Source organism: Sinocyclocheilus grahami, unplaced genomic scaffold (genome assembly GCF_001515645.1).
Source record: "Sinocyclocheilus grahami isolate Dianchi unplaced genomic scaffold, SAMN03320097.WGS_v1.1 scaffold465.1, whole genome shotgun sequence".
Taxonomy (NCBI): domain Eukaryota; kingdom Metazoa; phylum Chordata; class Actinopteri; order Cypriniformes; family Cyprinidae; genus Sinocyclocheilus; species Sinocyclocheilus grahami.
The window spans coordinates 145,106-164,299 of NW_015505644.1; the positions used below are offsets into that span (position 1 = coordinate 145,106).

Below are 19,194 nucleotides of genomic sequence, written 5' to 3' on the forward strand. Positions count from 1 at the left end.
GGCAAATTAATTTTTCATAAGGTTGTAGGTACAGACATCTGTTGTGTGTGTTCTTGGCAGTTTGTATGAGGCTTTTTTAAAATAGTGTTCATATCGATATCAGAATTATATCGTATTGACCGAAATTAAGAAATATATCGTGATATAAATTTTGCCCATATCGTCCAGCCCTAGTTCAAATAGCATTATAAAAAGCCAATTTTTTAGGCTAGATCAGCCAATGCGCATGCACAGTCCTAAGTGCATGTCTCAGAATGCTGACTGTTTATATAGCAACCGTGACTTCTAACGGCAGCTGCAGTGACGTGCTGACTTTACCGATTAGTGATTGGCTCTTTTGCTCAGAAGGTGGGGCTTCGTTCGATAGCGTTTATTGAGCGTTGCATTTTCCCCATTCAAAACCATACGAGTGACACGGCGGGCTTGCAGCAACCACATGTGACGACCCCGGGCTGGACGCCGCTTCGTCCACAGTGAAAGCCGATCCGGCGATCCACAGCGCAAAGTTGATGTATTCCCTCAGCGACCAGCACGGATCAGCTCCAGGCATGACGAAGCGGGTATCCTCCTCTTTTGGAAGGCCAAACAAAGTAGTTTCGTTTTCACAACGAAACACAGCACCTTCACGACATGGCAGCGGTGGCAACAACAATACTACAGCGAGAATAAAAGTTACGCCTTCTTTCTTTGCGTGAACATTTGGGCGGCGTTATGCAAATCTTCCCACATAGTGACGTAGGTATGTGGGGGCGTGTTAGAACGAGCCGTTTTAGGTAGGCGTGGCTGACTCTTAACTTTTATAAAGAATATCTCTTTGGATTTGAGACTTCAGTCTTTGCAACTTTACAGATCTTCTTTATGCACCAAGAGCTTGTAACACTCCAAAGAGAAAGGAAAAATTTAAATTGCATCATATGACCCCTTTAACAACATCAGCATTGGTGACTATCAGTATAGTGTGTATTAGCGTGTAGATTTCAATTTCTGCACAGTCTAATCTAATTGTCATACTCTTCGAATTTCATATTAAGAAAATATTTTAACCCAAAAAGCAAATTATGCTCCCTTCGAACTGGTTTTCTTTAAAATACAAATCTTGTGTAATCCCAGGCTATCTGTAATCAGAAGCACATTTATAACTGGAATATAATTTAATTTCATTCACATGTGTTTCATAAACACATAATCCTTTCTGGATTACAATCCGCCATCAAAATTATACATTTAATTATTCCAGCTGCTGTGAGAAAAGGCTATAAACGATCCTCCACCTGCAGGATCCTCACATGCGATAGCCTACTAGTGACAACTTCTTTGTTTACAGAAGTGACGTAATGACGCAGTGCAATGCTCGAATTTCCTGTGAAAACCTACCCGTACCACTTAAATTAGAAAACATTATTATAAGATAACCGTTGTGAATCCGGCTAAAGATGACTCAAGATGGCGCCGCGGACGGCCGCCTCAGTGCTTGGCTCTCCAATGTTTGTACTGTTTTTGTTAGTTTTTCCAGTTTTTTGTTTCTCAAACACGATCAGTTTTGCCAGGGATGAACTGCTGAACATTCGGCAGAACACACCACAAAATCTCCTACCGGATTTCAATTATTCGGACGTTTTGCTGAACATTGTAGTTGGCGGAGCTGCGGCGCTGATCAAGCGCTTCAGGACGTGCAGACGGGTGAAGTGAGCCGGTACGCTCGTCAAGGTCAGACTGCGCGGTTTTCGAACGGCGTTGCCTAGCATCCCCATCTGGCGAATCTCCGCTCTCTACCCAACAAAACGGACAAACTTCTTCTGCTCCCCCGGACAAACAAGGATTTTTCAAACTCTGCTGCTCTGTGTTTCACGGAAACCTGGCTCAATGATGCCATTCCGGTCAGTGCGCTTCATCTGCCGGGCTTTCAGCTGTTCAGAGCGGACTGCGAAGCAGAATCAACGGGGAAATCGTGCAGCGGCGGGACATGCTTTTACATCAATGAGAGGTGGTGTACAGATGTAACTGTGTTGGAAAAGATGTGCTGTCTCGATCTAGAAGTGCTCTTCATTAACTGTAAGCCTTTCTACTCGCCGCGGGAGCTTCTGTCACTAAAACAAATTCCTCGTATGTGTAAACATACCTGGCAATAAAGCTCATTCTGATTCCGATTCTAAAGTAAGGCGATAGTTTTGAACACTGGCTGGTTATGTACTTCCTCAAATATTGATTTCGGATCATTTTTAACCAAAAAAAGTTACGAACTGCAGCTTTAAGTATTTGTATTTGCAGTATTGTATTTGCAGTGCTTCATGGGATTGTAGTTCTTTCATTATGTACACAGTCTTGCACCTTTGTGTTTTTGTCTGATTTTCATGTACTTTTTTACTTTAAATTAAAGCATAGCTTTGGTTCATGACTTATACCCCTTTAAAGAAGACATTTTTAAAAACCCCTATAAATGGAAAAAATACTTCCAGAACCACCGCAGTTGAAAAAAGTGGGCGGGCACCAATGCACTCTATATTGATAATGCAAATTTCCTGTTACCTACAGTCAGGCATTTGATGTACAAAAACACCTTTTTTTTAATGCAGCATAAACAGTGTTCTGCACTAAAGAGTTTCAGACTTGAAGATGAGTAATAGAGGGATATGGTTTCAGTAACACATGGACACTTTTTGGTACAGGTGTCACGATGGCAGCAATTAGTGGTTGAGTAATAGCTGCCTGACTCTCCAAGGGTAATTCAACTAGTATCATCCTGACAGACTCTCTTATCATGACCAGGAGCTCACTAGTAACTCAATCAAATTCTCTCAAGAGCTGGACAACCTCCATGACAACTGTCTCGGACAACATCTAAAATTGTACTCCAGCAGACACGCGTGACATGATGGATGTCCTCTCCAGCTCTCTCTCTCTGTTTGTGCTCAGCTGGCACGCTTTCTGGGACCAGTCTATTCACAGACATTTCATCATCCTTGCACACATAATCACCTTCTAGCTAAATCACAGCTAATTAAGTCACACAAATATGAAGTTTTATTGTGTTTTTAAATTCAATTTGGCCCTGTGCAATGAAGTTACTGTCATTTCAGTTCATGCTAATAAATTCAGGGTTAGAAATCTTTTGATTATCAGCATTGGCTGAAAAGTTTTTCTGTTTGGCCGATAAGTGTCGGAAGTAGCACTTTTGTTTTGGCAACACTGAGACTTACCAGATTACAGATGGCACTGTTGGTATGGTTAGTGTTTGTTTCCTTTTTATTACCGTTTTTAATTTCAACAATTTCTTAACTTGTGAAAATACTATAATAAGACTACAGAATCAAGAAGTTGCTATATAAAAATGTCTTGCATTTTTTTTTGCAAGTTCTTTTTTTCTTATTGATTGTTATTTTTCAATTCTTTAACTTAAATAGTATTTATATAGCACATTTATATCATATAAATTGGCTTTATATTGTCCATCAGCCACCCTGCTCTCTAAGATATCGCCATTGGCCATTAAAACATCCATACTGGTCCACCAACATGTATAAGTATTTCATGTTTCAGCCGTCTGATTTGTTATTTTTGTATGTGGGGAAAAAAAAAACAATCGAAAATTCAATGACTAATTGTAAATGTACCTGCACCTTTAGCCAGCTGAAATGTTGCAACCATAAACAATGCAAAATGTGTTCTCTTTTATAGATCGACAACTATACTTAAATAGCAATAATTAACTAAGAAATATATATTTCTTAAATAGTTCCCCACACTTTTGAGTGATCCCAGTGAGATATTCACTTCTACCAGTTCAGTGAAACAAACCAAACAAACAGTTTGTTCAAATGAATCCTATCCAGCGCTACTGGCTAGATAATATCTTTAAAGGGCAAATAAACAGCACGAACACATCGCCTCTGGCTCTAGTGTCAAAAACATGTGCCTCTGCTGTCTCAGAAATGCATTTCTTGTCAGCATGTGATGTTATCCTGTCATCCAGTGAGTGTTGAGTTTGGCCTGAAGCGCTAAATCTGTGTGCATGTGCACTGGTGAATTAATAAAGCTATATCAGATTTTATACATGAATAGCTGTTGAGGTGCTTCCTTGACACTGTACCTTACTGAGCTACAAGCTATTCAGAATTTAAAGTAGGTCAACTACAGTCAAGCCACCTTATAAAGAAGTTAGCTAGACTTAATGCATTGAAGCTATTATTTTAATCAGTGCTGTAATTCTCTGGCCTTCAACCTTGTGTTTCAATTAAGGTCACCATATAAATTCCTCTTTAGCATTTAAATTCAACATATTTCTTTCTCTAAAGAAAACTACATTTGAACATATATTCACATAGAAAACATTCGCAATAATATTTCATAATATTGCTGTTTTACTGTATTCTCAATCAAATAAATGCACCCTTGTATAACAGACTTCTTTCAAAACTATTAACAAATCTTACCAACCAAGAACAATTCAAATGTAGTGTATAAAAATAAAAACACTTTGGAACTTGAATCTGAATAACCTTTAAAAAAAAAAAGTAGTTATTGGAAACACCATCTAGTCTGAAAACAGCTCAACTACTGTCAGAATACTGAGAAATATTACTAGTACAGTAGGTAGCATTGTTACTCGCCCACACTGATCTAAAGAAAAAAAGTGTGACATAATGGAGGGAAAAGAGAGTGAGTGAATGAGAGCAAGTCAATGATTAAATTAAGAAGCAGTGAGTCAGGAGAGGGAAACTCTTCAGAGAGCAGGGGAAGTGTGGGAGTCTGATGGCTCTATTCCTGCAGTCTGGCAGCAGAAGGACCTGAAAGGACTAATCGTATTAGTCTGACAGGAGGGATTAGGACACAAAATAGGGGGCCAGACGGGTGGACATGGGGGAAAAAGTCTGTGAAGAAAAGAAACAAGGCACAATGGGAAGAATATGAAAAAAGAAACAGTAACAGTAACATCACTGCAACAAATACTACACCAAATGCTTAAGAGCTTGTTGAGCAGAATCTGAAGACTGCACATAGATTAAAGCAGCACATAGACAGATTAAAGCCATGTTGTTGCAGATGTAGATGTGCTTGTTTCTGTTCTCTGGATTAGTTTGGTATGTGGGGAAAAAAAAAACAATCGAAAATTCAATGACTAATTGTAAATGTACCTGCACCTTTAGCCAGCTGAAATGTTGCAACCATAAACAATGCAAAATGTGTTCTCTTTTATAGATCGACAACTATACTTAAATAGCAATAATTAACTAAGAAATATATATTTCTTAAATAGTTCCCCACACTTTTGAGTGATCCCAGTGAGATATTCACTTCTACCAGTTCAGTGAAACAAACCAAACAAACAGTTTGTTCAAATGAATCCTATCCAGCGCTACTGGCTAGATAATATCTTTAAAGGGCAAATAAACAGCACGAACACATCGCCTCTGGCTCTAGTGTCAAAAACATGTGCCTCTGCTGTCTCAGAAATGCATTTCTTGTCAGCATGTGATGTTATCCTGTCATCCAGTGAGTGTTGAGTTTGGCCTGAAGCGCTAAATCTGTGTGCATGTGCACTGGTGAATTAATAAAGCTATATCAGATTTTATACATGAATAGCTGTTGAGGTGCTTCCTTGACACTGTACCTTACTGAGCTACAAGCTATTCAGAATTTAAAGTAGGTCAACTACAGTCAAGCCACCTTATAAAGAAGTTAGCTAGACTTAATGCATTGAAGCTATTATTTTAATCAGTGCTGTAATTCTCTGGCCTTCAACCTTGTGTTTCAATTAAGGTCACCATATAAATTCCTCTTTAGCATTTAAATTCAACATATTTCTTTCTCTAAAGAAAACTACATTTGAACATATATTCACATAGAAAACATTCGCAATAATATTTCATAATATTGCTGTTTTACTGTATTCTCAATCAAATAAATGCACCCTTGTATAACAGACTTCTTTCAAAACTATTAACAAATCTTACCAACCAAGAACAATTCAAATGTAGTGTATAAAAATAAAAACACTTTGGAACTTGAATCTGAATAACCTTTAAAAAAAAAAAGTAGTTATTGGAAACACCATCTAGTCTGAAAACAGCTCAACTACTGTCAGAATACTGAGAAATATTACTAGTACAGTAGGTAGCATTGTTACTCGCCCACACTGATCTAAAGAAAAAAAGTGTGACATAATGGAGGGAAAAGAGAGTGAGTGAATGAGAGCAAGTCAATGATTAAATTAAGAAGCAGTGAGTCAGGAGAGGGAAACTCTTCAGAGAGCAGGGGAAGTGTGGGAGTCTGATGGCTCTATTCCTGCAGTCTGGCAGCAGAAGGACCTGAAAGGACTAATCGTATTAGTCTGACAGGAGGGATTAGGACACAAAATAGGGGGCCAGACGGGTGGACATGGGGGAAAAAGTCTGTGAAGAAAAGAAACAAGGCACAACGGGAAGAATATGAAAAAAGAAACAGTAACAGTAACAGTAACATCACTGCAACAAATACTACACCAAATGCTTAAGAGCTTGTTGAGCAGAATCTGAAGACTGCACATAGATTAAAGCAGCACATAGACAGATTAAAGCCATGTTGTTGCAGATGTAGATGCGCTTGTTTCTGTTCTCTGGATTAGTTTGTAGTATGTGAAGTGTGAAGAATGGGCAACAGATTTTCGCATTTCGCCTGATGCTGATGTATGACTCTGGTCAGAACCGCAGGCGTGAGATTGAAGAGCGCAGTAACAAGATTTATGGCTACTTTCTGCTCTGTTCATTTAGACACTAGAGGTGTAACGGTACACAGATGTCACGCTTCGGTACATACCTCGATTCGGGGGGTCACGGTTCGATACGATTTCGGTACAACAGGGGAAAAAAACAAATCTACTATGCTGTTTCTTTTCTTTATTTTGAAACAGACAGTAGTACAAATTACTATTTTTTCCACCTAGATGTGAAAATACTAAATATTATTACATTATGTTATATATATATATATATCAAATCTGCAGTACATATATACATACAAGCATAAATTATTGAAATATATTTTAGTAAACAATAGAAAAAAAACAGTGCGACACGTAACGTAGCCTATATACGCTGCGTTTCAGTTAATTTTTGTGTCAGGCTTAATTTGTTCACAGAAAGGAAACCTAAATGGCAGAAAGTGACATAGAATACTGAGAAATATTACTAGTACAGTAGGTAGCATTGTTACTCGCCCACACTGATCTAAAGAAAAAAAGTGTGACATAATGGAGGGAAAAGAGAGTGAGTGAATGAGAGCAAGTCAATGATTAAATTAAGAAGCAGTGAGTCAGGAGAGGGAAACTCTTCAGAGAGCAGGGGAAGTGTGGGAGTCTGATGGCTCTATTCCTGCAGTCTGGCAGCAGAAGGACCTGAAAGGACTAATCGTATTAGTCTGACAGGAGGGATTAGGACACAAAATAGGGGGCCAGACGGGTGGACATGGGGGAAAAAGTCTGTGAAGAAAAGAAACAAGGCACAATGGGAAGAATATGAAAAAAGAAACAGTAACAGTAACATCACTGCAACAAATACTACACCAAATGCTTAAGAGCTTGTTGAGCAGAATCTGAAGACTGCACATAGATTAAAGCAGCACATAGACAGATTAAAGCCATGTTGTTGCAGATGTAGATGTGCTTGTTTCTGTTCTCTGGATTAGTTTGTAGTATGTGAAGTGTGAAGAATGGGCAACAGATTTTCGCATTTCGCCTGATGCTGATGTATGACTCTGGTCAGAACCGCAGGCGTGAGATTGAAGAGCGCAGTAACAAGATTTATGGCTACTTTCTGCTCTGTTCATTTAGACACTAGAGGTGTAACGGTACACAGATGTCACGGTTCGGTACATACCTCGATTCGGGGGGTCACGGTTCGATACGATTTCGGTACAACAGGGAAAAAAACAAATCTACTATGCTGTTTCTTTTCATTTATTTTGAACAGACAGTAGTACAAATTACTATTTTTTCCACCTAGATGTGAAAATACTAAATATTATTACATTATGTTATATATATATATATATCAAATCTGCAGTACATATATACATACAAGCATAAATTATTGAAATATATTTTAGTAAACAATAGAAAAAAAACAGTGCGACACGTAACGTAGCCTATATACGCTGCGTTTCAGTTAATTTTTGTGTCAGGCTTAATTTGTTCACAGAAAGGAAACCTAAATGGCAGAAAGTGACATCCTATTTGTTTTCTTTATTTCACAAAAGCACAATGTTTTGTTTTCATTGTGAGTGTACACAAATAAAAGTAGACCTTTATACGGTGATGCATTATTAATAAGACAATAAGTGTTTAAAGTTGTTTTTGCTGGTATAAGGAAACAGTTGAAGTGATCGCGCCGGCGTGCACACACACACACACAAAACACATCAGTTCCAGAATTGCTAACTTGACATCGCAGTTGGTACTTTATCAAAACAAAATACAGTGAACCAAACATCACCGCGCGCCCGGCTCTGTGTCACCGTTGGAACGCGACTGAAGTACAAAGTTTAGCATTCAGATACGTTACATCGCAAATATGGAAATATTATGGAATATTTGGATTAGTGCCGAATGAGAGAGGTAGGATACATGAGCACAAAGCTCCATTTCGCAAACAGTTGAGTGCACAAGCCTTTAAAGTATACTCCTTTGTCAGTGAGAGACATGTTCAGAATCAGCACATGGTCACTGTCTAGTGGGCTTTGTTTTTAAGTGCGTAACTCATGGCATTCGCTGTCCTTCTGCTGTGGGCGTCCCCTTCTGGATTTGGGGTAAATTGCCTGTATTCGTTGTAAGGCCTCATGCACCGAACCGAGATGTCCGTACCGTGACGGTTCGGTACGAATACATGTATCGTTCCACCCCTATTAGACACACACATGGGAATAAAACAGACCAATGGTGCCAAAAGCTAGTGCCGTCCCACTAATTTAAGGTGAGAACAGATCTCATGCACTTGTTCATTTATAGCAGTATGAGGTCCTGTTACATCCCCTAAAAAGAGGAATGTGTGTGTGTGTGTGTGTGTGTTAATATAGTAGTCCAATATTTATTTACTATGGCATCCTAATACTTGAAAATGTAGGGCAATGTTTCCATTTCGCAAACAGTTGAGTGCACAAGCCTTTAAAGTATACTCCTTTGTCAGTGAGAGACATGTTCAGAATCAGCACATGGTCACTGTCTAGTGGGCTTTGTTTTTAAGTGCGTAACTCATGGCATTCGCTGTCCTTCTGCTGTGGGCGTCCCCTTCTGGATTTGGGGTAAATTGCCTGTATTCGTTGTAAGGCCTCATGCACCGAACCGAGATGTCCGTACCGTGACGGTTCGGTACGAATACATGTATCGTTCCACCCCTATTAGACACACACATGGGAATAAAACAGACCAATGGTGCCAAAAGCTAGTGCCGTCCCACTAATTTAAGGTGAGAACAGATCTCATGCACTTGTTCATTTATAGCAGTATGAGGTCCTGTTACATCCCCTAAAAAGAGGAATGTGTGTGTGTGTGTGTGTTAATATAGTAGTCCAATATTTATTTACTATGGCATCCTAACACTTGAAAATGTAGGGCAATGTTGTATGAGTTCAGTTAAAAGAAATTAGGCTATTAGTAACATATTAATGACATTCCAGCACGGTTTCATCTCAAAAAGAAATCTGAATTTCCACCCCCAAATTACTGACTTCACTGTAGTTCAGCATTGATGCACAACCAAATTACATCTGAAATTATATATTCATTAAGCTAACTTGCAATTTAATTTTTTTTGTGCTTCAGAATGATACAATCCCCAAATATAACATCATTAAGATACACATGCTATCAAGTTTGCATGGGTTTTTATACATGCAAACCTTTAGTAAATCAGGGCATAAATGAGGACATACCATAGACTATTATTATATATGTATTATTTATATACACTGTTCGCATTTATTCATTTTTTTTTAATTCTCTATTTTTATATTCTGTTAGTTTTCATTATAATTTTAGTTTAAGTGATTTTGCTATGTACCTTTGTCATTTTTTATTCATTTTTTTATATTTCTTTTTTAGCTTTAATTAGTTTTTATTTCAGTTTTAGTAATTTAAGTACTTAAACTTATTTTAGTTAGTTATCATATCATATCATATGTTAGGTAACATATCTCATGTACATTTCTCAAGTCTATATTTTAAATCTATTTTATTTCAGGTTTATTTCAATTGCTGAAAATTATTTTTTAATAGTTTTTTATATTATTTACTTTATTCATTAACCAGTTTTAACATGATTAAATTTGATCATATTTTTCAAAATTCTTGCAACAATTTTCCCTCCAACATATAGCTATGTATAAAGCACACACACACACACACACACCTTTGAACTCACTGGAATGCCTCATGTCCTTTAGCATTTGTTCCAGGTCATTGTCTGGCTTCTTCACACACCGGCTGCCAGTTGAAGGTAAGCGTTTCAGAGGCATGTGTGTGCACTCTAAAACATAATGGGTTATTTTTTAACCGAAATGCTGGATTCAGCTTGTTGGGTCATTTTATTAGGTTATTTTTAATATTCTTTACCCAGGTGCTCGGTAGTTTTTCTGTAACCAAGTTGCTGGGTCATTTTTAACACAGAGTTATTTTTTTCTAGCCTACCGCTTTGTTGAGCTTGTCTCCGATTAAACAACCCAGCTGCTGAGTTATACATTTGTTCAGACCAATTTTTACCCAGCTCTGGGTTGTTTTTAAAATTTTAACCCAGCATTTTTTTATAGTGTGCGTTTAAACAAGTGGTCAAAATATGACCCTAAACTGTGAGGACATACATATGTGCTTTCAGTCAAATATATAGTTTAACCTTTATGTGCCCTTATACAACGGTGGTCTTATACTGCATACTGACACCTATTAGTGTGGATGTAGTGTCGCACAAAAGTAAAACCTCTCAGAACTTATGCCATCTTTTTTTTTTTTTTACAGTGGTGCATAAAAGCTAAACAGATTAAACAGATTGCAGTAGCTGATGAAGAAATCGGCAAGTGATTCTGAAAAAGAGAGACTTCTAAGACAGCTAAACCACAGCAGTCACATGGTCCATTTGTGATGTTTAAAAAAAAAATGCCCACAAAAAGAAGGATCAGCAGCTGGCATGTATTAACGTCACAAACTGCCCTTTGGATTCTTATTCCTGACATCTAAAATTAATCTTATGGAAACAATCTACAGCTCTGAACAGCCTCTGAAATAAATATGAATATTTCCAAATCTACTGTGCGTAAGTGGTCATGATTTCAGAAGTAATGTGTCTGCTGATTGATGGATTTTTCAATGGCGAATACACAAGGCCAAAAATTAACAATGAAGTCAAGTGCTTATGTATATTATATGCACTCTAAAAAATGCTGGGTTAAATACGGTTGAGCTACTACCCAGAAGGTTGGGTTAAACATTTAACCCAACCACTGGGTCAAAACAACCCAATTCCTGGGTTTGTCCATATTTCACCCAGCACTGGATTGTATTTAACCCAGCATTTTTACGAGTGAATACATATAGCTAAATAAAAAATAGGCCTAATGGTTGCAAAACAGACTCGAATGTGTTAAAATTCAGAATTTGTATTTCAGAATTGTTTTTTGATAAAAGTATGTTGTGTATTATTCATTCACAAGTCTGTCTGTGAAATTCTGGAACTGACACAAGAGAAAGTGAAACAGCATCTGTTAAACAGCCAAGCAGGCGCATTTACCAGCTGATGCCAAGTGATCTGGATTGTTTACATGTGGATAATGTTGGAGTCATAAACTCGTTCCCAGAACAATCAAGAACCCTGCAATATTATAGTGAGATCAGCATTAGAGAGCAGAGAACACAAACATGCACTACAGCTACACTAAAGCTCCTCATTCTTCAGCTGATGCTTGTCTAATGGTGTAACAGTGAAGTGTGCTCAGTGTAAACACTGCGCAGCTCTCATTACCAGCTCTGGAAATATGATTAGACGTCTCACGTTACACACAAGAATCCCAGGTCTCACTCCACACACACACACACACACACACACACGTGTATCTGGTCGTTTATCAGCACCATATTCCCTCCTTTCCTTTTCCGCAACTTAATTTCAAAACAAACGCATAACTAAAACAATTATCCAAGATGTTATGTCTGAGGATGTTAAGTTTCCATCTGCACATTCCCAGGCCTGGGACGAATGTCCTTCAAAAGTAAGTAAAGTGTCGGATCCTGTAGTACATATATCGAATGTGTTGCTTTGAATCTATCTTGCATCTTTTTCATTTCAAGTGACAAAAAGACAGTAAAAAGGGAGGACAAGGAAGTTTTGATAGCCTTCGTTCTGGGTCTTTCCTCAAGTTTTAGCGCCGCAGTCTTACCTCCATCCATGCATGCGGAAGCCAGGACACTGTTCTCCACAGCGCATACACGGCTGCCCCCGGTCTGGATCCTCATCCGCGTCTATCTGCAGGACACAATTACACACACTGTCAATACTAGCTCATCATTTACATCCCATTTACAGCCAGTTATATTAAAGAGAACTTCTGAATAAATTGGTAATGAACGAGATCTGATTGCGTTTACACAACACTGTTTTCAACTAAAAAAATAATTTTTGGTCCAAGCGACCCACCACTACGATCAGAATTGGTCCAGTTGGACACCACCAGTATATATACATTGTCATTCAAAATACACACACACACATGTGTGTTTGTGTGTGTATACTCTCTCAGTTTGAGTGGAGCAGTGTACTCACTTGCTCGACTTACTCTTAATAGTCAGTGAAAGTAATGACTATAGGTCATAGGCTATAAGTATAGGCTACAACTACAAAAATGTACATTATTTTTCATGGCAAATTACGATTGCCAATTTTTTTACAAGCATATTGGCCGATACTGATACAGATTGCTTTTTTTTTTTTTTAACAGATAACCATTAGAGGCAACCACTGTTTTTAAATCACATTCTAAAAAAACGATGCTTCATACATGAGCATTTCTTTTCATTTAAATTAAATTGCATAATTTCAAGATTTAAGGGAAACACAATGGTCTCACTTTAGCTTTGTGAAATTATGCTAAAACTGCATTCACTCTTTGACGGCAGGTGGCGCTTATGGAACAGCCGCAATATTGTGTTTCCATGGCTACCGGTGTAAACTATCCATCTTATTTTTCAACACAGAAATAAGCCATTTTCTGTGAATGTGCAAGATTTTTGGTTCATTAGCCGCTGTAGGGAAATAACAAGAAGACTAAAGTGCAGTAAAAGGTCAAATAGTTTGCTCTACAAACCAGTGTGTTCATAATAAAGATCATACATTAAAATAATAAGGTTCGACACACCAGTTTGCATTATCAAGCAGCAAAACAAGCTGTTTTGTACAGCTAAAAATAGCTGGAAATGACACCGGAAGCCAATCCCACTAAATGTACAAATGGCTGCACCTGTTCTTACCCTGAATAAAAGGTGGATAAACACTACTTTAATACGCAATAAATGGAGGTAAAATTAAAAGAAAATGCCATCGGAAATTTTCTGAAAATGATCAGTTCCCTTCAGATACATTCATATGAACCTCCACCCTCAATTGACCCTTCACAAAAAAACTTGATTGACAGGTGCTCTGACCAATCATAACGCAGAATCTGCCATCTTGTCCGAAAAACAAATCAGACCGGAGAGTAGAATACCTTTGGTGGACTTAAACTTGAAAAATAGTGTGTATTGACATCTTTCAGTGATTGAAACAAAATACGTTCTGATGTTCATTCATGTTTATTTTGTGCTTTAAGTAAATATAAAAAGACGATCGGTTCACGTGCCGCTTGAACTGAGGCAATCCAGCGATCTGTCACGACACATTAAAGAGCCACAAAACGCCATTTATTGTTTGAATTAAATAAAAAAAGACAAAATCTTGTCTTGTCTTGTCTGTCTGTCGGTGTGTTGTCAGTGTCCTCTTTGCTCCGCGATGTTGTTGTGACTGCGTCAGAACATGATGTGTAGTGAGAGAGCGGCATTGTTTGTCGGACATAGCAACAGTAACTAAGGAGGGCGGGTTTTTGCGAAGCGTCAATTCAATATTTTGAAATTTCTTTGAATATTTCGAGCATCAAGAACAGTGACCTTAATCTGTCTGGTCCAGTATACAGAAAAAATTACCCAAAATGTTTCTCATCAGATCTACACGAATCTCATATGTGACCTATTTTGATATTTTGATCTCAAAAAAGGTGAATTTTGAACATAAGGTGAGGGGATTGCATCTATAAGTGTTTCCTTACAAAGTGGTATCGCCAGCTTCTGTCTTTGCATGAATAATACAGCATTTATTGTTGTACAGAGATTAACTTCAATGAACTTAATGAATTAAATATGTTGTTTAGGTATGCAGGTGTGTAGTATAAATGCATTCCTGGACTCGCTACATCCACCCAGCTGACACTGTCCTTTGACCTGTATGCTCTGACCTGTAACGTACTAACAATCTGGAAAATAATTCACTCAGGCGTTGTAAAAGGGATAGTTCACCCCAAAATGAACATTCTGTCATCATTTACTTGTTCATCTTGTTCGACACCTGTATGACTTTCCTTTTAATCTGTAAAACACAAAAGAAGATATTTTGAAGAATGTAACCAAAAAGTTTTTTTGGCTTAAAATTTATTTATTGATTCATTTTTATCTGACAACTTCCCAGCTCCCGTGGCATTATGGGATTGTAAAGTGTCAACTAGCTGTGCACTTGAGAATCTTAGCAAATGAAGTGTGTCATTCGTATATTTTTAGTAAAAATAAATTAGAATTGCATTCAGTATTTTTAGTAATTTTAGTATTTAGTTATTTTGCTGTTGTCGCAGATAAGTTGCTCTAAGTTGTTTTGATGTCTGGTGATGCATATAATATCCTAAATAAGATTTTTCTGTTTTTCTAGGTCTGCGACACAAATTTCTCCAACAAAACACACAGCACCAAAATGTTGAAGAGCAACTCTGCGTTACGTACAAATCGAGATATTTCTACTGTACAGCTCCATGTCAGGCTTAGTTTAGCCTCAAGGTCTTCTGCTTGTTTGTGGGAACAAATAAAGCAATAAAACTGAGAACTTGTTCTTCAAAACCTGCAAGTGACGTAGTTAGGGTGTTTGAAATCTTTGACATGCCTATATACGGCAACACAACAGCCATAAAACTACAACACCTGGTTTGCTCTCTCACACATATACTGAGGGGGAACCCGGGAGAAAGTGTGTGAAAGTGCGAGAACCATTTTGAAAACAAGACAAAGGAAAAAAAAAAAAAAAAAAAAAAAAAAAAAAAAAAAAAAAAGTCTGGTTTTTGTTTTTCAGCTAGGCTACATAAAGAAGGAAATTATACTTGTAAAGATGGCATGTATTAAAATGTCAGATTTTATATTTATATTATAGTTTATAGTGTATATCATACCATCACAGGACCATAATACAATTAGCTGAGTACTCAATAATAGGCATTTTCTTTCAGGAGAAAACACAAAAATAGACAATGCACTTTATTTGACAAAAAACAAGCTTTTTAACATTTTTAAGAACAACATAACAATGTAACGCAGCAATACACTTTTGTTAAACAAACATAATTTGAATTTCTTTCTGCAGACAAGAAGCACTATTAAGCTTTGTGTACTGTGACAGAACATCAGTACAAAGCCCAGTCAGGATGAGTGAGTGTGAGAGAGACACTGCGCCAGGAACGAGAGATCTATGGAAACACGCGTGCTAAAACAAACACTGCCTGTAAGATCAGTGAACTCTAACACTTCACTGAACCAAGACCAGAGCACTGCTATTCACTACTGAGAGAGAGAGAGAGAGAGAGGGGACAGGATCTTTGAGTGTTTTTTCTTCACTGAAAAGTTAATTGCATTAGCCTGTTTAAAGGAATGAATTGGAAAGAAGGGGGAGGTATGAGGAAAAAAAATCTCACAAATGTTTTTCCTGTGTCGCCTTGTACAGACACAACTGTAGATAGTCTGAGAGCGTTCTGTGAGAAACAAAGCTGCCATTTTTACAGGCATCAAACTGGTGTGGTTATAAAGAAGAAAACCTGCCATACAGGTCCAAAGCTGCTAATGTTCATGGATTTGATTTAATGTACTATTGTGCATTTAAAAACAAAACTGAAGGCTGCATCCTATAGCAGTTTATATGATAATGATGAATGTATACAAGTGGGGTTGAAAGAGACAAGAATGTATTTGTTTTGTTTGTTCGGTTGTTTTTGTGTTTATTTTGTTAAACACATTTGTCAAAAACATTTACTGTATCCCAGTTTAGAATATTTTATCTAAAGCGAGATTCAGCTATATAAGGATTTACAAAATGCATAGTTTAAAAGTTCTCAAATACCCAAAGTAATGCAAATGAGGAAAGTAACAAATGTACTCAAAGTAACATAAGCAAGGAAAGTAATAAATTATTTGAAAAACAAATTTGTTTTATTTCGTCTAATAAGGGCTACACAGACTTCCTCAAAAGTCCTTAAACAAAACACAAAGTTTGTAGGTTTTCAAGTACATAAAGTGACACAGGTAAGGTAAGCAACAAAAGTAGCAGTAGTAATGTAAGCAAGTAATGTAAGAACAAAAGTGCCACAAGTAACACAAGGAAGTGAAAGTAATATAAAGGAAAGTAAAGCAAGTAACGACAGCGTTAAAAATAATGCAAGTAACAATAGTAATGCAACTGTGTAAAATAAGTAATGTAATGAAAGTATTATAAAGTAAGTAATAAAAATGCTAAAACTGACACATGTAAGTAAAGTAAAGTATGTAACAACAGTGTTAAAAATAAGACAAGTAACAAGTAATTCAAGAATGTAAAGTAAAGTAGTATAAGGAACGTAAAGCAAAAAGTAACGCAAGTATGTAAAGTAAGGAAAGTAACAAAAGTAATATATGGAAATTAAAGTAATAAAAGTAACAAGTGACGCAAACAAGTAAAGAAAGGAAAGTAATGTGAATAATAAAAGTGCTGAAAGAAATGCAAGTATGTAAAGTAAGTAAAGTTACAAAAAATAATATAAGTAGCAAAAGTACAAAAATGAAAATACCTGAGAAAGCAAAGCAGTGAAAGTGAGACAGGTAATGTAAGTAATAGAGCCCGACCGATATATCTTTTAGCCAATATTATCGGCCGATATGAGCCTATCGCCGATATATCGGTATTGGCGAATATGCCACCGCTACGCTGCCGATATGAAAATTTGTTTACAGAGCATATAAAGCAGATAAAATGCTTGAAATGGTGTAATTACTTAATTTGTCCAGCAGAGCGCGCTCCATTGTTTGCTACTGGCGACTTGAATGAAACGCTTTAAAGCTTAAGTCTATGGAAAACCATTGAAACTTTGAACGGCCATATCTCCGTAATGGCGCGGCGGATCCACACCAAATTCAGGGTTCCCTTCAGCTCGAGGAACCCTCTCAAACATGAATCGAGTGTACGTCTCGAGGCCCTCTTTCGAATGAGACCACCCCCTCGTCGATAGCCCCCGGGGTTCGGGAGTTACGGGTGGTTAAATTTGCGGTCCGGCACCGACCGATCAAGCGATCCCGGGGGGCTACCGACGCGCGTTCGAGGGGGCTCCTCGAGCTGAAGGGATCCCCCGAATTTGGTGGAGATCCGCCGGCGCGTTCACGAGATAGTGACACCAGTCAACACTTTCACTTCAGTAAGGACTTGTTCAGGCAGCATTCAAGCTTTGGCTTATTCGACAGTAAGTGCCCCGCGAAGTGGACTTCACATGAAATTCCACCATGATTACAAGGAAATGTACACGTTGCATTCAAAGGGCATTAAAGTGCGCGAGACGTGAATTTATATTGTATTTATTTACAGAGGTATATTATGTCACAATTCCCACTTTTCTAGTAAGTTCTGTCTGTGTGTGAAGACAGTAGCGTAAATCCGTGAATGAATGTTCCGAAGTGAAATAAACTTCAACGGAATAAAGTTGAATGGAATTTAATTGAATTAAAGTTGAATAAACTTCAACTTTACTGTTCAATGCACTGATGTCAGACTCATTTTGAAGTTTATTGTTAAATGTCCTGCCTCCATTACATATCTTTGTCACGTCATTATAAGTGTTTGATCACCACATTTGAGTGATCATTGCAAAAAATTTGTTTATGTATATATATATATATTCTGTTTATGTATATACTGTATTCTATATATAGTACCAGTCAAATGTTTGGACACACGAATGGGAAAGTGTCCAAACTTTTGACTGGTACTGTACTATAATATACAAACAGAATATCGGCCGATATATCGATATCGGCCTTTTTTTACTCCCAAATATCGGTATCGGCCCCAAAAAACACACATCGTTCGGGCTCTAGTAAGTAAAGTAGGCCTAAATTACAAAAAAGGTGCAGAAAGCAATGTAAATAAAAATGCAAGTAAAGGAAGTACAGAATGTAAAAAATGTAAAGAGTAAAGCAAGTAAGGAAGGCAACAAAAAGTACAAAAACTACTTTCATTTTACTTGATAAGCAGTGGTCATATTAGCAGAGTTATCTCTCATCGGTTATTGAGCAGATTAATGTGTGGATATGTCTGCATAGTAAAGATAGTGTGAAAGAGCATAAACAAATTTATGACATGCACAGCCACAGTGTATGTGAATAAACAACTATGACTCGAAGGTTTTATGTAGAAAACTGGTGTCCGAGCCACCTTTGTGTCCCGTCTGTGACGGTGAGACAGGATGCCCTCGGGGTGTCTTCCTGTCCACACCCTCAGGGGAAATCTCCTCTCGATTGTGACCATGACGACAGTTACGAGAGGTCAGAAGCTCAAAAACACTTTTTAAAAGGCCCACCATCATTGTTTACTCGTGCTGAGTTACAGTAGCACAGTAGGACTTTCTGGATAATAGTTAGTATAGCACATACAAAATCTGAATGTCAAAGGGTCACCTGTCTGTTCTCATATGTCAAGACACTTGCCTGTGTCTCCTGGTCAAAATTAAAAGGACAATATCAAATGATCTCCATTCATTTCATTTGTATACTCATGACTACAAGATTAAGACCATCTGGTAAACATCTGAATCAACACATTACATAGAGCCGCTTTCTAATCCATTCAAAATAATCTAATCCAATTCACATCTTTAGTG

The 19,194-nt window shown here is 37.5% G+C and overlaps 1 protein-coding gene across 1 annotated transcript in view; it reads right to left on the minus strand.

The window, feature by feature from the left end:
• Window positions 1-19,194, minus strand: part of prickle3 (prickle homolog 3) — a 58,840-nt gene that overhangs the window by 34,185 nt on the left and 5,461 nt on the right. The window contains exon 2 of the mRNA XM_016235237.1: window positions 12,394-12,479. Within this exon, the coding sequence (XP_016090723.1) occupies window positions 12,394-12,479 (86 nt within the window). The remainder of the gene's footprint in view (window positions 1-12,393; window positions 12,480-19,194) is intronic.